Below are 22,331 nucleotides of genomic sequence, written 5' to 3' on the forward strand. Positions count from 1 at the left end.
AAACAGCTGCTCGTTGAACTCTGCAAGAAGAAAAAAAAGACATTCGAGCAGGGTGCATGCAGAGCTTAACACGAATTTCCAGGCTACAGATAGAGGAGACCCGTTTCCAGCAGAGAGTTGAAGGGAAAATCCACCACAAAATAGAATTCATGTAATACATTCCTATGATCCTGATCAGCTCAGGCTTGATTTGTGAGGATGAACAAGTCTTTTCTAAAGCTAGAAACAACAGAGCCAAGACTCTCTCTCTCTCTCTCTCTCTCTCTCTCTCTCTTCTCTCTCCTCTCTTCTCTCTCATCTCCTCCTCTCTCCTCATCAGTCTCCTTCACTCCTTCTTCTTCTCTCTCTCTCTCTCTCGTTTCTGCATCAGGACACAAATCCTGGCGCGGTTTCATCCAGGATGAATAGAAGACAGAATCTGAGGACACAATTACAATACCCAGCATGTTGTTACAGGATATGGATGCCGTCTCTGCTTTGTAGCTGTTAAGACTACAATGAAGTAAAGCAAACTTAGAAGTAAAATCTCCAAATGCATTTAAGACAAAAAAAAAGAGAGTCTAACTCACTGTCAGTGGGGCAGCTTCAGGCTTTGTCAGATTAAAAAACTTGCTGGTTTCTAGTTTTAGAACAGAGGTGTCATGTAGAGTGTATGGATTAAACTGCCTGGGATCAAAAGAACAATATGTGATCTCAGTTGTACATTTCATTGTTTTGGTTTGTGACTGAGTTTGAACCACACGAGGAAGCTGCAAATCCATAACTCTGTAATCACTTTGTATTCCTTCCATACTATCAACAATTACATTGATATTCCTTCCCATTCCTAGAGACCGTGAAACTTTTTGACAAACAGTTCACTCATTCTACTTTTCATTTCTATTACTATGTCAAATAGAGCTGTAGGATTTTTTTTTGTTAGGAAAAGAATACTAGTTTGAAGAGTCTGAATCATAAAATGGGACTAAAATAGCACCTCATACTTATCTCTCAAACAGTGAACCTTTCTCTTTGGTTCTCAAAAATATCTTGAAATACATATAGATAGTGTCAGTATTATAGAAATACTGTATAAAAACACAAAAATATATACTGAAGTTTTATAGAACTTCTCAGTGATCATGTGAATTATCCTCAATGGACATATGAGAAATCAATCATTGGAGAGAGTTTAAGGATACTATTTCTTACTGTCAACAAATCTCATCAAAGTATTTGTCTACTAAAGATGTTAAGCTTTAGAAACAGGTTATGATTTTTTTTTTTTTTGCTGGTACTGTCGTTTTTTGCTAATTTTATTCAAATAGGAGTAAATTCTGTATTTGTTGGGGGCTATTTTTAGCTTCGGATTAATACACATTTAGTGCAGTCCTGAGAATTTAAGCAGCATGACAGTATATATGGGATTGACTCCACATAAACTACAGTGCTCATGTTCATCATAATGAAGGGACATGTTACCCAGTGCAACAGTGTGGCTCATTGATGTATGTTTAATAATTTTGAGATAACATTGGAGCATATATGAAAAAGACATATACATTTTTGACATGTCACTTGCGTGCTATCAGCAGATGGGTGCAGATGAGTCTGTGCCCACAGTTGCCTGGTATAAAGCATCACTTACAGGTTGAGTTGGAAGAAAACTGAAGCGTGCTACAGTACATAACAGGATTTTTGGGTACTGAAGTTATTGAATAGTTCTCTCTTATTGCCCTTCAGAGCTGCCGACATGTGAAGAGACATCGCTGAAGACAAGATGGAGACATTTGCCAGTGATAGCTTGTCTACAATTGAAGGATGTTGACATTGTCAGAGGTATAAAAGCAAGCAACATCAATGCAGCAAGCAGTCACACACTCACCGGTAGATGGGGGGTGGGCTTCCCTTGGCTTCGCAGCTGAACACCACCTCCCTGTTCCTCTCCAGGGTTTCCACAGGATACACGATGCTGCCGGGCTGCTTGGTGAAGACAGGACTCTGCAGGACACTGCTCTCTGCAGGATGACAAGCAAAGACAACACAGCTGAGTACAAACTTAGACACCGGCCTGTTTGTAAAACAGCCAATTAGTCAGTGGCAGAAATAGGCTGATGCTGCTTTAAGTGTTTCGAAGGGCAAAACCACAAGCAGACAAAACATATCAATTTGGACGGCTTGTCACGACACCCCTGCACAGAGAAGAATGATTTGAAGTCAGACGTGTCTTCACCAGCTATTTAGGTGGTAATAGGATATTGAGAGATTTATCTTGAACAATTGTCTGGACAAATGCCTTCATTTATTTCTGTCAGCCTGCTTTTATTTGTTCATTTATTTATTTATTTATTTATTTGCCCAGCAATGATGGGATTATGTGTCCATGCAGAGGTGTAATCAGTTGGTTTCATGTGGTTAGAGCTCTTTGTTGTAAATGACACAACAGAAGTCTCACTTACTCCATTAAGGCAGCCAATAACGCAGTGTGCTTCTTTTGCTATGGTATCAGTCAAGCTTAGAAGAGAAGGAAAAGCAACAGCAGTTTTGATCACTCCTGTTTCTTTGTCATGGCTTAAATTGTTCTTATTCTTTTAAGTACAAGAAACCAGAATAAGTCACTGTTATCTGATATCAGTCAGTTTTGTATGTGGATGAGCCTTGTTTTTTTGTATTGGCAGTTTTTTATCTAATTGAAAAGAAACAGGGCTCTTGGAGTTTCTTTAGAAATCTAAAATCTCAAACAAAAAAGAAGAAGATGATGGAGAGACATAAACCAAAATACATTTTTCTTTAAAAAGCATGTTTCTCTGTAGACGTCTGGACCCTTTTCTGTTCTAAAACATCACATTGAACAGCAGAGTAGTATCTCAGAAAAAAAAAATCATTCCCTCCCTCCCATTTTCTATTGGTGCAATATAACAAAACTAAAGACATAATTAAACAATGGTGGACTTGTCAGAGAATACAGGCATTAAGACAGATAGACAGATCAGCAACCGAACAACACTGAAGGCGTGGGAGGCTATAAGTTCATCGAGTTTGTCAAGTGCAAGGTAAATTGTGCTGGTGCGTGTGTGTGGTAGTGTTGTGATGGCGTTGGTGGGGTGAGTATGTATGTATGTGTAAATGCATGTGTGCAAGGTGGAAGATTAAGAGGAAAAAAATGAGAGAAAAGAAAAAATCTAACAATCTGATCTGAGAAACTAAAAAAAAAAAAAAGAAAAGGAATTTAATAATCACACTGACAATTGGAGGTGGAGGCGAGCTGAATGTTGTGGGATTGCAGTTTGAAAAGCAAGCCCCTCACCAACATCCACAACCACAGAGGTGGGTGGAAACACAAGAGGGCAAGCCCAGGGGAAGGGAGGAGGATGGCAGAGTCCATCCCAGAAATATAATTATAATACAATATTATTATGGTTGTTTCCATTATCCATAGCATTATTACAATCACCAAAAGGCCCTTGTCATTACCAAGGGAGTTTCTGCAATAGACTATGGGAGGCGGCTAAACAGTCCACCATGGACTGTGTAGGAGCAAACTAGTCCCCTGTTGGTTGTTGTTTTTTTTTTCTTTACTCAAATAATCTTGATGTAATCACTTCCAATTGCCTGCGTGCACAATGATTGACAGTACAATGAGAACAACAGCAGCTTTGATTTGGTTGCTTGAGTTTCCTCCAACAAGTTTCTACTGCTGATGGAGTTTGTTGAGACTGAAGAAAAGATTAAAGAAGGTGGAGAAAGACTTTAAGTAATTTTCTCTTCTTCAGTAACACACATCTACCAAAGCCATCTCCACTGCAAACCCTTCGCTTACGGTGACCATCACCCTCTGTCACAGTGAATGAATGAACGTAAATAAGTCTATTATTCAGTAATGAGACAAGGTGAAAGAGAAGTTAACTGAGTGTAACTCCAGCTATATAAATACGCATATAGCCCACCATTTCTGGGTACCAAGGGAATAAAAGAAAGTAAACACAGTTGAAGTGCGATCACATTACGCTTACACCCAATGACATTGCCCTCGCATGCAGACCCCAAAAAGGATTTGATGTCACAGCTCTGGTGCAGGTAACAGATAATTAATGATGAGAGTGATCACAAACTATAAACAGTGTCAATGAGCAAAGCTAGTAGTTAAAGCAGGTTGAGAATTTATACCTGGCCAAGACTGATCATTTTAGTAGTTTTGTTTGATTAAACCCAGTAAAATATCTGACTTGTGGTTAATCTCTAAGCTATTCAAACAGCAAGCCAACATATTTATGTCTCACTGACACTTGTGATAACTGTTGACTAGCGACTATGACTTAACAGCAAGCTAGCCAAATAAGCCTTATCTTTGCCCACCTTACCATGACACCGGAGCTTCGTCTGGGCTGTGAGCGCTGTGCTGGCTCTGACTTTGCTCTTGCCTTCATTTCTACTGTCTGTCTCACTGGGCTCTTGTTCACCCCATGTCACCGCTAGTACTGAGGGTACCCTCGTCGTCTTCCTCACTGCCGTCTGCACTGGTACAGAACTAGCATTAGCACCAAACGAAAAGTCGGTAAATTTAAGGCACTTTGCTGCACCTAATTGGAGCGACTTCTTTTTCTTCTCTCTCAACTTCTAAGCACCACCCTTACATTTCATAGCATGTTTTTTATCCAACTTTTTTACGCACCGACACAGTGGCTAGGGGTTATGACAGCGATTAAACCATTTCATCACGTGCTAATGTGAGGCGTCTGATTGATTGACAGCAGCGATAGGGAAGTGGGCGGGGCAGACCCAAGTGAAACAAATTTAACTGGCTACGAGGTAGTGATATTTAAACTGTTTGGTAGATCATAGCCAAACATATTAAAACGGCCCGCCCACTCCCGTCTGGACCAGGAACTGCACAAGCCTATGGACCAGTCAAATAGTACTAAAATAGAGACAAAAAAACTGCAGTTGTGAAGTTGTTGGTATGTGGCTTGCCCATTGTCCAGCGGCTCAAAACTCCCGGTAAGACTAAAACAGACACTGCAGCCATCTATGGTGTGAGTCCCTTTGCATCAAACATACAGTAAATCTGATTATTATTATTATTTTAATTATTATAATTATTATAATTATTAATGTTATTAAAGCTGCAGGCAGTGTTGACCGGGCCTTCACATTGTCGTGCAAGTCGGTGGGGCTGGCAGGAGGCTGTTTAACGCAAGCAGCATCGTTGCGACTATCGCACACCATGGTCAAGTAAAATGGTGAAATGTGATGTCCTGCATGGGCTGTGTGGTGGCGGACATGATGTGCATGTTTTGTATTACTACTTTTATCCATATTCTAGAGAATATGAACCAAACATGCATTATGTTCCTGGAAATTCAAGTGTAGAACAAACTATGAAAATTTCATGTAAATCAAACCATGACTGTAACTCTGGTGCTATGTGGTGGTGCTATGACTATGACTTGATATAATAATAATAATTATTCATTCATTCATTCATTGTCTACCGCTTATCCTCTAGTAGGGTCACCGGGGAGGCTGGAGCCTATCCCAGCATCCTTTCGGGCGAGAGGCGGGGTACACCCTGGACAGGTCGCCAGTCCATCGCAGGGCACACAGAGACAAACAACCATTCACTCTCTCACATTCATACCTATGGTCAATTTGGAGTAACCAATCAGCCTAGTCCCCATTTGCATGTCTTTGGACTGTGGGAGGAAGCCGGAGTACCCGGAGAGAACCCACACAAGCACGGGGAGAACATGCATAATAATAATTATAATAATTATAATAATTATAATAGTCATTATCACCTAATTCCCATTGCAGATAATATTTGCATTACCTCTGTCTAATTTCAATGCTGTTAACCTAATATCATACTGCATGATGTTTGGTATGGATGAAAACATCTAAAATTGCTGCATTTGAGTGCCTGTCCTCAGTATTTACTAATTTTTTTGTATTTACTGAAAATGATTAACACATTGAATTAAATGTCGGTTTAAAACTGAACAGAGTAACTAAACCGGAACATTAATGAACAAATAAAATCAACAAAATGTTCATTTCATTAATTAAAGTGTTTAATTCTAAATGTTTAATTCCATAATTAACTGATCTATTATTATCAATATTTTTATTTCACTTTGTCGTTGAATTGAAATTTAATTATTGCAGTTTTGCAGTGAAGCATATAAAAATAATTCACTGTAGAAAATATCAGATAACATTTATTTTGACAGGACATTTAGACACCTCATCTGCTCTTTTATTTTTACTAGGGGCAGCAATCTTAATCTATTGATACACTTCATCCACCTTAGTACGCTTAGAACTACAGAATAGCTCCACAACTGCCACTGCCCCTATCCCTTTGAATTTAGTGGAGATATGAGTAGCCTTGGGATGATAGCTTCTAATGATTTACTTGACCCTGTGACCCTTCATACAGCACCACTGTCAGGTCAAAATTTCCTATTGACAAACACTTAGGTCCTTGACAAGCTCTCTCCACATGTAATGATAGGAATCCTTTGAAATTTGCAGTTGATATTTGAGTCCCACTCTGGGGAGGAAACCTCACATTTTGATCCTCTGACCTTTTCTTTATCACCTTCTTTATTGACCGGCAGACACATTAAACAAAACATTAAAATTGGACGATTCTGCAGAACCTTGGATTACTTTCAAATACAATATTTTGGAAAATTCATATAGTGCATGTTATGTCTTAAAGACCCCCTCTAATGAAAATCTAGTTTTTAACCTTGTTAACATGTCCATATGGTGTTTTTTTTTATATAATACAAGACATAGCATGAGCAAAATAAGCAGTCAACACCATGACTGAGTATTTACACCTTGGAACTGCAGTGAACCAATGACAGTATCATAAAAACAGATTCAGAGAGCCAGGGTTTCAAAAAAATTTACCTGAAACCTTGTCAGTACAGAGAGAGTTTGTATTAGCACTGTGTCAGCCGCTGCCAGTTACAAGCTAACAAACAATATAAACAAATAAAAGATGCTAACTACGCTATCCGCTCTGATATGTCTGCCAGTCGCTGTTTAACAGACTCCTCATCTTCTGAGTCTGGGTCTGATTTAGGCTCAGAAATGTGGCTGAGTCTCTCTGATGTTTCCCCTAACACTAATCATATTGATACGCACTGCTCTTTCACCGATCACTGGAACCTTTCAGGACAGAAGGCACAGCCACTGTCAGTTACAAGCTAACAAACATAAACAAATCACTACACTTACTGTTCTGATACATCTTTTAGTTGCCGATTTTGGTCACAACAAGCTCCTGACTCCTCAACAAACTCCTGAGTCTGGGTCTGACTGAGGCTCAAACATGTGGCTGAGTCTCTGATGTTTCCTCTTAAACTAACCATCTTGATACACACTCTCTTACAAATACATGCTCTTTCACCTGTCAACCTAGTGCAAGTACAGTAGCGGTGATGGGCGGGGCATAAGGCCTGATCCAGATTTCTCAATGAGGAAGTAAGCGTACATGTGTCTTAAAACAACATGAATTTTTGTGTTGTGAAAGTAGTGGCAGATCTTCAGTATGCATAGCTGTACATAATGACATGTAGGCTATAGGGTAATGCATAATTCAAAGAGCTGCTCAATAAGCTGGTAATTCAGGAAAAAGTCTCCCTGCACACCTAAGATCTTTGCAGCACCGGAATATGCTTCCAATCCCCAAATAGCATTCAAACCTCATGCTAATTTTGGCATGGGGGTTAAGCTATTCTTTTTTTTATGCAAAACTGAACACAGCATTTAAATGTATCACCTCTGACATACATGCAATCTGCATATGTCCAGACAGTGATATTGTAAGAAAGAAAGAAATTTGCAATGCATTTTTAATTTTAAACAGATCTCTTAGATTTGTATTTTAAATTATGATTATGGCTACAACTGCAGTGTGTGGAGAGAGCAAATTGCTACTTAGTTTTGCTCAGAAAGGGCTTTCAGCCGTTTACCAGCATCCCTCCAAAAGAGGATTTAAAACAATACAGCAACATGCTTGCTCATCCTTTCCCTTCTAATTATTTCTGGCATGAGTTAGTTGTTTCCTGATCATCCAATAGGAATTATTCAGGTCGTTCAAGGACACAACAAGTCTCATCTGGCAAACAACTTTTTCAATATTTTGGCTACAAACGGCCTAGTGTATTTGCTGTAACCTCGTAAAATTTTGGGCAAAATAAATTGACTGTGTGTTCATTGCCATCAGGCAACACTGCACCATTTGTAGCAAAAGATAATACTGACTGTTCCACAACAGGCGGCATGGTCGTATTGAATAGCCATTTTTTTTTGACAGCAATTGTAGTTTGAGTCAAGGGCTTTCCAACTGCACTGCACTTAACAAACCTTGTTGTGTATCTGCCATCATCTTCATTTACAAGAATAATTCAAACCTTACACAAAGGGTGGAAAATGGCAGATAATATTGCATGTTTATAATGTGTCTCATTATCTGAAGTCACTCAATAAAACACAAAGGAGGTAGAGGACTGAAGTACAAAATGAATAAATAAACAAACAAACAAATAATTAAATAAATAATAATAATAAAATGCAGCTGTGAAAAGGAAGATAATTTCCCCAAACAGGCTACAATGCCTCCATTAATCCACACCTGTCAGAATAAGAGTCCTTTGTGTCAGTTGATAAAGTGACAGAAATTTCACATCACTCAATTTTATATTCAGTGAAGATTAATATCTTTATTACTCATAAATCATCAGAGATACTCTCAGTTGGACTGCTGTGAAAATATCTGTGAAATCATCTGCACAGATATGGCAGGCACTGTTTATTATGGTTACTCTGTGCCAAGTTGAAAATTTCATGCGCTAAATAAACATTAGCAAATGCAGTATATATCTTTATACACATGCAGTTTTCCACTATGAGGCACATTTATCTTAATCCAGTCTTCCTGCAGGCAGTATGCTCACTTTTACTCTTGCTGTTGGCATGCCATTCTTCATGGAATAACAGCAGTAGACCTGTTGGCAGCATACACTGTCGGGTTATAATGCAAAACTACTATCTGAATCTCTTTAGTTCACAAAAGTCTCTATATGGATTTAAATTAGAAATGAGGCCTGGCTTACAACGGAACTCGACAGAAGTCTTTTATTTTCTGTGTTGGCTCTCTAACTTTTTGAGAAAGTTTCAAGCATTGCTTTTCTACATGTCACGTAACATGAAGAAAATGGTGGAAATACATTACGAGGGCCAGCGCAGCACCCAGGCAATTCACAGAATGCATGTACCAGGGTTTGAAAAAAGGCAGAACTCAACTGCCACAGCACTTTCTACGCTGACACCCAGACATTATCGGAGTGGAGCGGAGCAGCCAACTGATCACACACTCTGCAGGGTGCATTGGCTCAGGACCCAAGGAAGTGCAGAATCGAGTGTGAAGTTGTTTGGATGATGCTCTCAAGAAAGCTGTGCACTGGATTAACGCAGGTGAAGAAATCAGCGCCTAACAACAGGCACACTTTAAACGTTTGTATAAATTCAGCTGCTCACAAATATACGAAACTAGAGACCATCTCGTGATGGGATCACAACAGTCACCACACCAACCCATGACTAGTAGTTATTACATGATTACATTACTCAGTACTCGTAGGTCAGACCACACCCATCTTTGAACTCTGCCTTCATTGTGATCTCAACTACACACCTGTAGAGTTCCAGCTGTGACACCATCATGGTGACAGAAATCTGTCTACAGACACAAACACCTGCCAAAGTACCCAAAACAACTTCTGTGGTAGTTCCTACAGTAGGTTTCTCCTGGACCATGATGACACACACACAGATCCACAAGGTGAAAACAGAACCACGTGCCTAAATTAGCTGAATCATAGAGCATGATTTGTATTAGAACCTCAGCTGCAAAAAAATAAAAAAAAATGTTGGAGAAGGTCCAGATGAAAATACAGTTGGTTTGGATTGTCTATGAAAAAAAAGAGAAAGCTATTGATGAAAATCTGAAAAGCTCTCTCTCTGGCCATTGTGCATCCACTTTTGCAATGGTTCCTAACTCCTTGTCAGTTTGTGTTTGTGAGACTGTTCTACCAAAGAACAGCAGCGTCAAGTCATTTCAGTGGCCCAAAATGACCTGTTTACATTCAAGTGACAAAGCCCTCGAGAAACAGAGGCAGCCAGGTGATGTAATCATAGAGCAACGTAGGGAGGAGGTTGAGGTGGGTGGCTCAACAAAACATTGGACATCCAACAGTCACCATGGATTTCTTTTAACCATGACCACTGGCCTAACCTTAACCTCATCTTTATTATTGTAACCATGGCAACCAAACGCTTCACTATCCTTCACAAAGTAGTAAGTTTTCCACCATTTTTTCCTAAACCATCTAAGTTGTTGTTCTGCCTATACCTGACCTATACCTTCTCACATCATGATGTAAACAACTCATTTGATGAAAAGTGACTTTAACTAGTATTAAACTCCCTATAGTTCTACACCTCCATGTGTCCAAGGTCCATATTTTACACTTTTCCTGTGTTTTATTTGAAGTGTTGATCCATAAGAAGATATATTTGTGGTTTTAAGAACCAAAAACCATCTCAATGTAGTTTCACATCTCCTCCCTCAGGCTTCTCTCTGGAGCTCTGGTAACAACAGTATAAAAATAATCACTTGGGGTAAACACTCAGAGAAATGAAATCCTGCCAGGTTGGATGGTGGGTCCAGGTGGGCGGGGCTTGGGGCATGGCTGAGAGTGGTGACTGCTTTGTTGTGACATCACAAAGTTACAGAAGTCCTGTTGGCTGGTTTCTGAATACAGGCTGTGTGCTTTTTCTCTGTGGACTGAGCGCTTTGATACTTTCACAGTATTAATATAGAACCTAGACCTGCTTTATAATCAAACAACTTTGTATATTATCAGTTCCCGATAAAGTCTGCAATGGACATTTGTACACTGCAAAGAGACAGTTATGTGTATGTGATGCCTGTGTGTTTTCATTTGACTGAGTTATGATTCTGATCAACTATGTGACAGGAAAACAAATGACTGCAGAAATCTGGATGCTGTTTGTATCTTTTCAGAGCGCATTATCTGTTCACACCAGAATTATCTTGTCTGTTTACATCCCTACTACACACACAGAGTATATATACAGCATGCAGGAGGCAAGCCCCTGCTTTGTTTCAGTTCTTTGTGAACATAAGCTGCTGGAAATTTCGGTTCAGATGAGGTTGTTTAGCATGTCCTCATGCCGCGCTGAGCAGAACAGAAATAGGTCACCATTAAAATCCTAACCCTATGTTTCTCTAACATTCAGGTACCGTTACCAGGCCTCCCAGTAGGCCTCGCACACCTGTGATGGGCTGCTCTTCTTCTGGCTGTTTCAACCTGATTCATCTGCATGCGACAATGTGGGAGAAACATGTCAGCCCAAAGCGCCAGGTTACTGCCACAGGGAATACTCCCAGCGCCCTGGAAATTGGCTGTTGCCTACATTCTAGTGACATTCAAAGATTTTCAAATTTTAAATGAGATGAGAAATTTGTACAGATGAAGAAGATGTCTTTGATCTTTTCACTCCTCACTTTTTCCTGTGCCAGTCTGAGAGTTTGCTCTCCCATTTGAATGTATTCTAGTCGACTTCTGTATTTATTTTGGTACTTTAAAAATTTACAAGGTGTTATTCATCCTAAGATCATAGGACTTTTTATACTGCAAGTTTAGTTTTCATTCTGTAAACATTTCACTATCAGATCACCTCTCATTACACCTCTACCTGGGTCGAGGTTAATGAAACAATTTCTTCACTAACACAATATGTGATCACAGCCATTATTTGGGCAGCTTTGAGAAAAAAAAAAACTCAAACTTACATCTTTGATTTTCTGGCTGTGTGTTGGTTACCATTATTACTTTAAGTGAAGTGACACAAGGCCATCATGGCACTTCTATGAACATGAAGGACAGAGAACAAAGCAAGGACAAAGAAAGCGATCTCTGGTGTTTTGACTGATTTGGGTGAACCTACTCTGACTCACTGAATGTAGCCTGCGCCTATTCCAGGTGGCAATCTCCTCCCTTTCTGCTTCTCCTGCCTGTTACCGTTTTCAAAATCCCCTTTGCTACAGGAAACAACAACAGAATGACAAGTTTTGACCAATATTTGGATCATTATAAGCCTTCGCTGTTTTTTCATGGTGTTTTCTTTTTGGGAAATTAACCGTTTTAATGACTTCCCCCAACACTTTTTTGCAACGGCACCATCACTGGATCCCAGGTTCAGCGCCGCCCACGACGACTGTGATTGGTTTAAAGAAATGCAAACACGCCAGAGCAGAGGGGGAGGGGGGGGGGGGGGGTTCACTCTGACTTCACTCGGTCTCTTCTAAGTTTCTGGTTTTCTCCCTGTGTGCGCCTGTGTCTGTATGCGTGTGTCTGCAACATTTTATTCAGTCAAATTAGTTATATTTTCGGCAAGTGGTAACTACGGTTTTGACAACAAATCCCAGTTGGACACACATAAAACTTTCATGATTAATTCTTAACATTGGTCAAAAATATTTTATTTCTAATATCATTAAATTTTTTAGACTGATTGGGCACTGATTTTTTTTTTCCTTTACTTTTTCTTTTTTCAGACTCTGTCTCGACTCGGACCCGCAGCTGCTCAACTTAAGAGGTCTGACTGTAGCCGTAGCAACAAAGACCGAAGCCTGATTACCTCTTTAATTAATAACAGAAAGAAATGACACAACTCCTACAACAGTTGGAATGAAATTGTATAATTAGAGTTTGATGTGCATGCTTATCAGCTGTGAACACATTATAAACAGAAATTAGAGGAACTGAAGGGAAATGAATTTGGAAAATACTTTATCAGAAAAAGTGCATGTGAAACAACATCTTAATGTTGAAGTCTCAGGCTGCGGCACTAAAACTCTTGACAGTGGAGGGGAGCATGATTTCATTTTTTTATGCACCTGTCCGCAAGATGTGCATTACTTTAACATTTGAAAAACCTACATACAATAGAATGCACCACTTTATAACACTAGTATGTTGTCTGGTTAATGGAATCTGTGGCCCTGCAAAACACCTCCTCCCTGCACTCACCAAGCTCCACTCCATCGGTCACTGCTACAGCCTTTGTGTACTGATTCTCTGAAACTAATCCACTGAGTGCTGGCAGGTTTTAATGTCATCCAACAGTTCCACAATCAAACAGCTATTCACATGGTATCAGCAACGATCTTCTAAGAGCTGGAAGGGAGATATTTTTGGACAGACTATGCTTGCCCTCATTTAAGCCGGACATAAAGGAGAAGATTAATGGCCTGAAAACGGTTCTGACTCGGCCGTCCTGAACTGTCTTCATGCTCCGACTCTGACCTGTTTGGAAAAGCCTCAGTTGGAGCTACAATAGAGCACTCTCAGAGATGAGGCGCAAACTGCTCTGAGAAAGGACAGGAAATTTCAGGACATCCACGTTAAAGTTCATCATGTGTGAAATGTGAAATAGCTGGTTGGATGTGTTTTTATTGTTCGCTACGGTTAGGTTAGCAAAAAATGAAACAGAATAAACGTCCCAAAAACTGTGGTGAACGGGTTTGAATAGAGACATTGTTATGCTTGGCAGCTGTGGGCCAAGTGGTTTGACCGGAGACATTTATTTAATTAATTTGATTAGAACCTTTTCATCCTCAGAAATATGTATTTAACATTACACAGACCAGATGTATGAATTATATTATGCATACTGAAATAAATGGAAACAAACTCCTGACTCATCCAGTACAAACCATGTTAGCACTGTTTGTGCTCTGGAATATAATACACCAAAAAATGACTGTTTCCAAACAGAGTTTCTGTTTGTTTTGCCCACCACCAGTGCTCTTCTGCCAACACCATTAGACATGCTATAAATTTACTGTTCATGGTTAGTGAACAGCGTGCCACTCTAATGTGGCCATTTAAAAGCCTTACTGCACAGTCTGCAGTACAAACACTGAGCCAGTGAACATCACAAGTAAACACTCTGTAGCAACATACTGTATATGAAGAGGTTTATTGAGACAGAAATAAATCCTATTTTCTTAATCCATCACCTTCTAACAATGGATTCGAACAGTATTATTGCCCTGATGTTTTTTTTCCACTCGGACATGTAATCAGACATGTAATCACAGTCCTCTCTAGGGTGACTGAATTCCCCAGTGAAGAGACAAATGAGCATACAAGCCTTAACGTGTATGATGTAACAGCTGCATAGCATCCAGGCAGCAACGCCTGGCACGAAACAACAAAGGAGAGACCTCACCTCCACAACAAGTCCGACACATTAAACAGCAAAATGTGCTGACTGCCCGGCAGAATGCCACAACTAATTGTTTTGTGATTGGGTGCCTCTATCTCCATTTCTAAAACCGTACAACTCACCATTTCAAAACAGCAAAAATATCAGTTTTCTGATCTGACACAGTTATGGTTAAGGTTTGGTTTATTTCACACAGAAGAAAAACAACAGTGAAATATACATATTTGCTGTCTTGCTGAAAGTTCAGATGAGAAGATATATGTCTGTATCTACTGTATGAGCCAGTAGCTGGTTAGCTTATCTTATCATTAAGACTGAAAACTGGGGGGATAAAAAAAGCTAGCCTGACTCTGTCCAAGGGTAACAATATCTGTAAAATGTAAAAAAAAAGAAAAAAAGAAAAGTGAAATAAGTGGTGGTTGTGATGAGTTTTACTGGGGAAGATATTCTTTTAAACTTTTGGACAGAGCCAAGCTAACTGTCTTATCTGCCACATTACTGTTCCCAGTCAATAAATATCCCGCAATATAATCCTCTGAAAATTTACACCTCAGGTTTTATACATATTAAACAAACAAGATATAAATTGTTAATTAGCAGATTTTGTTATCTTTGGACGGAGCCAGGCTAGCCCCTGTTTTTACTCTTTGCTAAGCTAAAGTATTTACCATGTGGGTGTTAGAAAGGTAGGCCTGTCAGTCTTCTGATCCAACTCTCAGCAAATTTTCCATAATGTCAGACTATTCCTTTAAAGTTAGGGGACCTTTGTAATCATGGTTAAAATAATAACCACTTACAAAAGTTAAAGTTAGAGAATGAGCTGACAGTCATTATGAAACCCATATCATCCAGAGCTTCTCTGTGAACTTTGTGGCTCTATTACAGAGTCAGACTATTTCCTCCTTTGCTACAAACAGACCAGTGTCATAAGTCCTAGAGTTCTTTGTCAATCCAATATAAACTGTTTCTGGGGCACTTGTGAAATGACTGATGTTGCTATTTCTCTTGGATTGGTCAAATCTCAATTTTCGACCAGGCATTGATGATGTTCATAGAATTTAGAATGTGTCGTCTTTTCTGTTGTGGGATCATTACTAATACTGAAGCATCATAACTGTAGTTTTATAGTTGAAAGCAGAGTTACCTTGGTTATAGACCAATCTGAAGTGGATGTCACAGTTATGTCACTGCCATTGTGAGCGCAATATGGTGACAGAAAAACAGTGGAAACATAGTAGAAACATGTGGACTGTACTGAGGAAATCTCCACTGTTTATCACACACCAAGAGAAAATCAATGATGCAGTTAATAAATTAGTAACAGCAGCGGCAACAAAGCTGGCACTTTCATAATGGTAAACACCATTCACCAGCATCAGCTACATTAACGTGTGGCCACAAGTAGCATGTAAACAAACTAAATTGCTAATAGACAATTTAGCTCTCACGTCACTCAGTATTTATGCAAGCATTTAATGAATGACGGTAATATTACATCTGTGATATGACAATTACTTATGACTGAGCACAAATGTATCTAAGCCTTCATGGGACCACAATAATGACTGAGGAGGCACCCATGGATTCAGAAAGTCACAACTTTGTTCCCTCACCTCATTTAACCTCTCTTCTGCTGGCAATCCAATAAAATAATTGGAGTAGGTGTCAGATTGATCCATACTCTTACGTTGTAAATTGACACCTGACACTGCTAACTGTCACCATCTGCCACCAGTTCGGCTCCGCTCACGTCATCGCAGTTCACAAACACAAAAAAGAAAGAAGAAAAATGTCTATAGAGTCCCATTAGCCCACACAAGACAGAGCTATGTGTTCAGTCAGATAGCTGCTTGTGGCCTATCTGATTATAGGATAATTAGAGAAACTTTGAATTGTCTTGCATAATACACTGTAACAGTCACACACATGTAATAATTTCACACATATGGCCTCTACCACGGTGGGATTCAGAGATTTAATAGACACTGATGTGATTGTAATGAAAGAAAATTTGAATTAAGCTACACATCCTTAGCATTGTGATTGAAATGAAGTCTCCGCTCTGGTGAAACAGGTACAGTTCGTGTGCCCATTGGGGATGTGGGTAGCAAAATCCCATCAGCTCACCCTCTCCTCTCCTGTCCTACTCACTCTGTGCCAGGAACGTCTCATCAGTGTTCTTTTCCAGCCACTCAATTAGCATCGCTGTCTCATTAAAAAACCCTACAAGCTGTTGGAAAACTGAAAGAATGGTGTGGGATGTACAGTCTCAGTTGTTCAGCACCCTCAAAGTGACAGTCACATAAATCATTCATTTCTTTGGGTTGCATGAGAGTGAGGCGGCGTCACAAAATTGGCTTTGAAATGGCAACCCCATCCACACATGCTCGTGGCAAACACTTCTTGTGCTTACAGACAACAGCAGGGTGATCTTGACTGATTTTACTCCAAAAAGGCCATGAATAAAACATGTATTGATATGCATATCAAAAGGCAAGAGTTGACAAAGCAAAACAAAGCCAAACAAAGATGTAGGGGCAGTGAAGAGAGGAGAGGAGATAGCTTTCCCTTGAACCTGCTCTGAATCCCTAACGCTGCCAATTAGCAGGGGCTTGGCTTGGAGGCCATCTGGGGATGCCCCCCTCCTTCATCTTGACATAATTGCTCCTCCTGAGGAAGAGCAGGTGAGTGCACCTAGAGACGCCTGCTCCAGGTTAGCTTGACACGCTCTTCAGTTTCATGGGCTGCTGCTGAGCCCTCGCTAATACTGTCATCAAGCAGATCTCAACCCTAATGAAAGCTTTAACAGGCCAGAGAAGAGCGTTTAAAATGATAAAAAGAAAACCTTAGTGAGTCAAATAGTTTAAATTGTGGAGTTCTGAGGTCACATTACGAGGTACAAATTTACTGAAATGTGACCAGTTTTCATTGAGATGCAGTTGCCTCCTTAAGCAGCGCTGTGGATTAGACGATGAAACCCCACCTAACAGAGTAATCTACTCCTAATCAGCCCATAATGAAGTGGGGACAGCTGGGCTAGTTTGGAGGTGCGCACGGATGCTGACTCGGGGGCAAAGGGCCACAGAGTCTGCCTAGCAGCATGGCTCAGCTGGCCTGGCACCGACAGGCTCACCTCAGGCTGCTCACTCAGTGGAATGACAGAGGTCAATGTTCACCCTGTCGCTGTAAAATGGCCTGAAGAGATCAGGGCAGCACTAGTAGAAGAGACCTTGACATATAAGGCCATCTGACATGCACGCCAACCTAAGGATTGCCCTTCACGGGCCATGGGCATGATTATGGAGACACATTAGGAGTGCATCATTCTGGATGGCAGTTATTGCAACATCCAGGAGGACTGCTGTGATGACAGATGCTGCACGCATGCTTTAGTTAGTCAACAAACGTAAACCAGAGAACTGACAGAAGAGAATATTATCAGTGAGCATCTTCAGTCACACTAAATAACACAATAAGAGAGGTTAGAAACAGTTGATTTTATTTAAGATGCAGTTACTTCTCAATTTATTTTGAATTGCTGGATTTTGAGGGATGAGTGTGAATGTCATTACTAAATTATCCACAAGTTTGCCTGAAGGACCGTGCAGAATTTTACATCTTCTCACCTTCCACACAGTAACTGCATTTCATTTATTTCACTACATTTTTAAACTTAATTTGTTGAGTCTTAACTTGCCTGACATGTGTCATCCATCAGAGTAAACATCCTGTCGGCTTTAGTTGCTGTCATGGTTAAAATTATGATTGTATGGTGATGCAGTTGTAAATGCTGAATGATTTGGAAAGTCTTCACAGCATTACCACCCAACAATAATATCATATAAACAAAAGCTGACATCATATTCACTGTGATGGATCACCAATCTTCAGCAATTTTTTACATTTTTATAGCCTGCAGAAAAGAAAGTGGCAGCACAACAAAAGGTATAGAACTCAGATATGTAGACTAAAAACATAACAGTATTCCTAATAAAATTTTTTGGAGGACTCCAAAGTATATCAGTTTTGTAGTCAATGCCATTTAAATCACATTGTCCTTCCTGAGACGTCTGCATGGCTTCTCAAGCCTGCTAACAGGGAGCTTGCTTGATTTAGCGGTGACTTAGCTTGATCTAAGCCATATTTCCCTTCCTGGTGAAAGAGTTAAAAATCTTAATCTTCATTGTTTTGATGCCAGTGTGTATCCTATCAGTTTGATTTTAAATATAAAATAAGCTGAAAACCTACTAGCTGCAAACTAGCCGCTAGGTCTCAGCTATTAGCCGCAATCAACACTAATTAGTCTAGCAGCTTCAACACAGGATTAGTAACTTGTCTACAAAAAGCACTTAATTTGTCCCAGATGATAAATGTAAAAATGTTTTTTTTTTGTGAGGTTATAATTAAGAAAACAACTTTATTACACCTCTAGCCTACATTTTAATGCTATCCAATCATGTCTACCAGTAATTTTGCCCTTACGAAGCATAAGCTTTGTTCACTTTTTGAGGTTTATGGCTTTGTTCAGGACTGCATTATTTTTAAGAGTTTCTAATGCTAGCTACCCCCACCCCCAACCCTTCTCTGAAACAAACCTGACCATTATAAGCTTTGTAGAGCTCATGGCAGAGCTATTTTATTGGATTGCATTACATTGTACAGGTGTGTGTTCTGTTCTGTTAACACTAATTATTACTGCCAAGTTTCAGATCACTTTAGCCAACACTTCCTGTAGCAGCACAGCAAACAGATGTATTTATCCCTCAGTGTGTGCCATGGCTAACAGCAAGAACACAGTTACCAACTCTTTCATCAAGAGAGGATTATAATGCTAGATCACTGGCTGAGGAAAGAAGGCACAGTGCCACATGGCTAATTGTGAAGTGGAAGTGAAGCTGATTCAGTATAGGCCGACAGCAGTCCTCCAATCAAGTCCCATAAATACTGCGTCTGTGTCTCAAAAAGCTAAAATGCAATTAAAAAAAATAATCCCATTCAATTTGAAGGCACTGCATTCAGTGTTAAATAATGCCTTACAGATTCATTCATTCTACACATTCTTTTTTTATTTTTTTTGGACAGGGGTTCTGCAACTGAAGTACCACCTCTGTTTGTTTAGCCCATTTCCCATGCGCAACTAATAACATTAATTGTGCTTCTTGTTCAATTTGAGTGTCACAGTAGGACATGTAAATGATCCAGTGTGCACCATGCAGCCCTCATCAATGGTCTTAATTACACCTGTGGCCTTCCTGCGATCACATGTCAGAACGTCTGCCATGAAAAAGCCTACTCTTCTATTTCTTTCCTTTGGTCTTCGCTTGGCATTAATTGAAGACGATATTCACTGAGGAAATGTAAATTCTACACAAATTACATAACTGCAGAATAAAATGTTCACAGCCAATACAAACACAAATAATAACTGAGCACACTGGCAGAGAAGGAACTCTTTGATATGCTAAAGAGTGCCATCTGTTGCCATCAATAACTTAATGTATTGACTAGATAGTGCCATCTGACTTCATTATTTTCAAAGTATGTTTTGAAGTACAGGTAATGATCCCCCTCTTGTTCATAACTCTTCACCAGCACAAACAGGAAATGACTGCCTGTTACTGAACCTGTACTTTCACATGTTTGATATCACATCAGATAGTTATCGTTTTTGTGGGGGCACCACAGAAGTGTGAATCATGGCGCTGTGCATCAATTCAACCCTGGAGTTTATCTTATCAAATGCACAGCCGCTTCATAATTTACTTTCGGGCCAAATGGAGCAGCGTTCTCACTGCACGCTCGAGCAAAAACTGCCATAACACCTCCACAGAGATCCCTTTAATGAAATATCATAATTAGACCTAAAGTCATCTATCTGTCAGTCGCAATAACTCGCTATATCAATTCTACTCATTAGCACCAACAGAAATCTGCTGGAGAAACTCATTGCATAATGTAATGAGTTTGGTTAATGAGTTTGGTTAATGCATAATTCATAAGTGTAATCCTGACATGAGTCTTTAACCTTTTTATAATGTCATAACAAAAGAAACAGTCTCAAATTAGCCATTTATAGTTTTTTTCCACTGCACAGTACCGACTCAACCCAAGTCAACTCTACTTGACTCTACTTGTTTTTGGTACCATATATTTCTTTTTCGACTGAGCGTGTGGCGCTATTATTATAGTGACGGTGCACAAAGCTTTGTGATGTCATCTTCAACTGAACACATCTGAACATTGGAGGATGTCAAAGGGATTCCAAAACAGAGGAACATCTGCACCTTCTGTATTGACCATTAAGTGGTTTTGAGGGTTGTCATACATGAATTTCTATATACCTATCTATCTACCTATACTGAAAGTATTGTACAATAAGTAAGAGGAATGTAACAGGCTACGGTTTTAAAATGACATCTTGTCTCGCACATTGAGGACACAGTAGTGAGGATTCTCTCTAACCAATCAATAGTCTGCAGTATTTTCACGTCACCTTGTAGTATTCTCTCAGCTCACTTGGAACCTCGGTGGAGGAGAAACCAACAAAGGCGAGTTGAGTTGAGCCAGTACCATTGAGTGGAAAAGGACGATTAGATTTGGAAGTTAAGTTGTGTTAAGTAAAGTTCTGAGTGGATTCAGGTATTTGAAAACTATATATATATATAACTACTATATATTTATATATATCATAAAGTTGGAATAAAATATTTTTTACGTCTTTCCATGAAATGATTGTGACAATGTGATTTATTTCATTTCACCTGGATAATTGGGACACATAATGTAATCATTGCACCTGGTCAAAAGTGATTACTGATGCATGTAAATAGGAATAAACAGAAGATTGTGTCTGAAAACAAAATTATTCCAACTTTATGGGCAACAGTGTGTGTATATATATATATGTACATATTTTATCATGTTACATCAGTTTGTCCTTTTACTAGGATGCCTGCAATCTAAATATGGTCTTGTTATTAATATAAGGTTACATGCAAGATAACACCAGGCAAGGTATGAATGCATGTGACCACAGGACATGGTTGTACTGTAGATCCAGAGATGTGCATTTAACACATTTGCACTTGTTATATGCAGCTACATTTTACAGAGTTGTCTTTGTTGTACTGAACTGTATACTTGTGTATTGTTCTGGGTAGTCTTGCATAACCTTTTGTATTGTGTGTTGCACAACTAGAAAAAATGTGTGGTGCAGTGCACTATGTAGGACTGTGCAACTATACTGTACAGTAGCCTGGTACTATGTGTTGTATTATCTGGATGGTTCTGTTGTTCTACTGCTCTTCAGAGACAAATTTCTTTTATTGGATTTGAATTGAATTTATAAATCTAAACAGATACAGGATTTTTTATGATAACAGGGTTGAGTGCAGTTTAGAAAATTGAGCAAATAAATAGAAATCTTGTTCATTTAGCATAAGAGGATAATAAAAAAAAATGTTGTAACCTTGTTTTTAAATGTCAGCATCTGCAGCCCTTTGCCATGACTTCAGCAGTTTGTCCTATTTTGATGACAGTCGGCTTGCAGTGGTCAAGAGCATACTGTGTCCTGCTCAGGGCAGGCTATGACTCACTTAGTGAATCCAGTCTTGGGGTGACACATGGCTAAATGGCTGCACAGTTCCCCCAGCTATGTGTCTGTCTCAGCATTAGTGCTCTCACAGCCACTGACTAGAGCTGCTGCTAAGCTGCTCACTGAGCATTTCAGATGAATACTTTGTGCATTGCCTGCACTTCTGACACAGTCTCAGAAAATGTGAAATGCTGCAACACAGTTTACAAGTTGGGGACAAATATAATGTGAAGAATCAGATGATAACTGGACATACATTTTTGACATGTTTTTCATATATGAAATCTGGGTCATTGCTATATTTAGGCAATATCACACGAGAGGGAGTGATGTACTGAATATCAGCACGGCTGTGATTAGGTCATAGGTACGAGGGCACAGGCCGAGCATGGAAGATATGTGTGAAGAAGATACTGTATCA

General features: G+C 39.5%; 1 protein-coding gene across 2 annotated transcripts in view; it reads right to left on the reverse strand.

Moving 5' to 3' along the window:
• Positions 1 to 22,331, reverse strand: part of LOC111221724 (contactin-4-like) — a 159,931-nt gene that overhangs the window by 100,753 nt on the left and 36,847 nt on the right. For both annotated transcript variants that reach the window (XM_022745247.1, XM_022745246.1), the window contains exon 3: positions 1,865 to 1,997. In XM_022745247.1, the coding sequence (XP_022600968.1) occupies positions 1,865 to 1,997 (133 nt within the window). The remainder of the gene's footprint in view (positions 1 to 1,864; positions 1,998 to 22,331) is intronic.

The sequence above is a fragment of the Seriola dumerili genome, unplaced genomic scaffold (genome assembly GCF_002260705.1).
Source record: "Seriola dumerili isolate Sdu_G_001 unplaced genomic scaffold, Sdu_1.0 BDQW01000088.1, whole genome shotgun sequence".
In the NCBI taxonomy this organism is placed as follows: domain Eukaryota; kingdom Metazoa; phylum Chordata; class Actinopteri; order Carangiformes; family Carangidae; genus Seriola; species Seriola dumerili.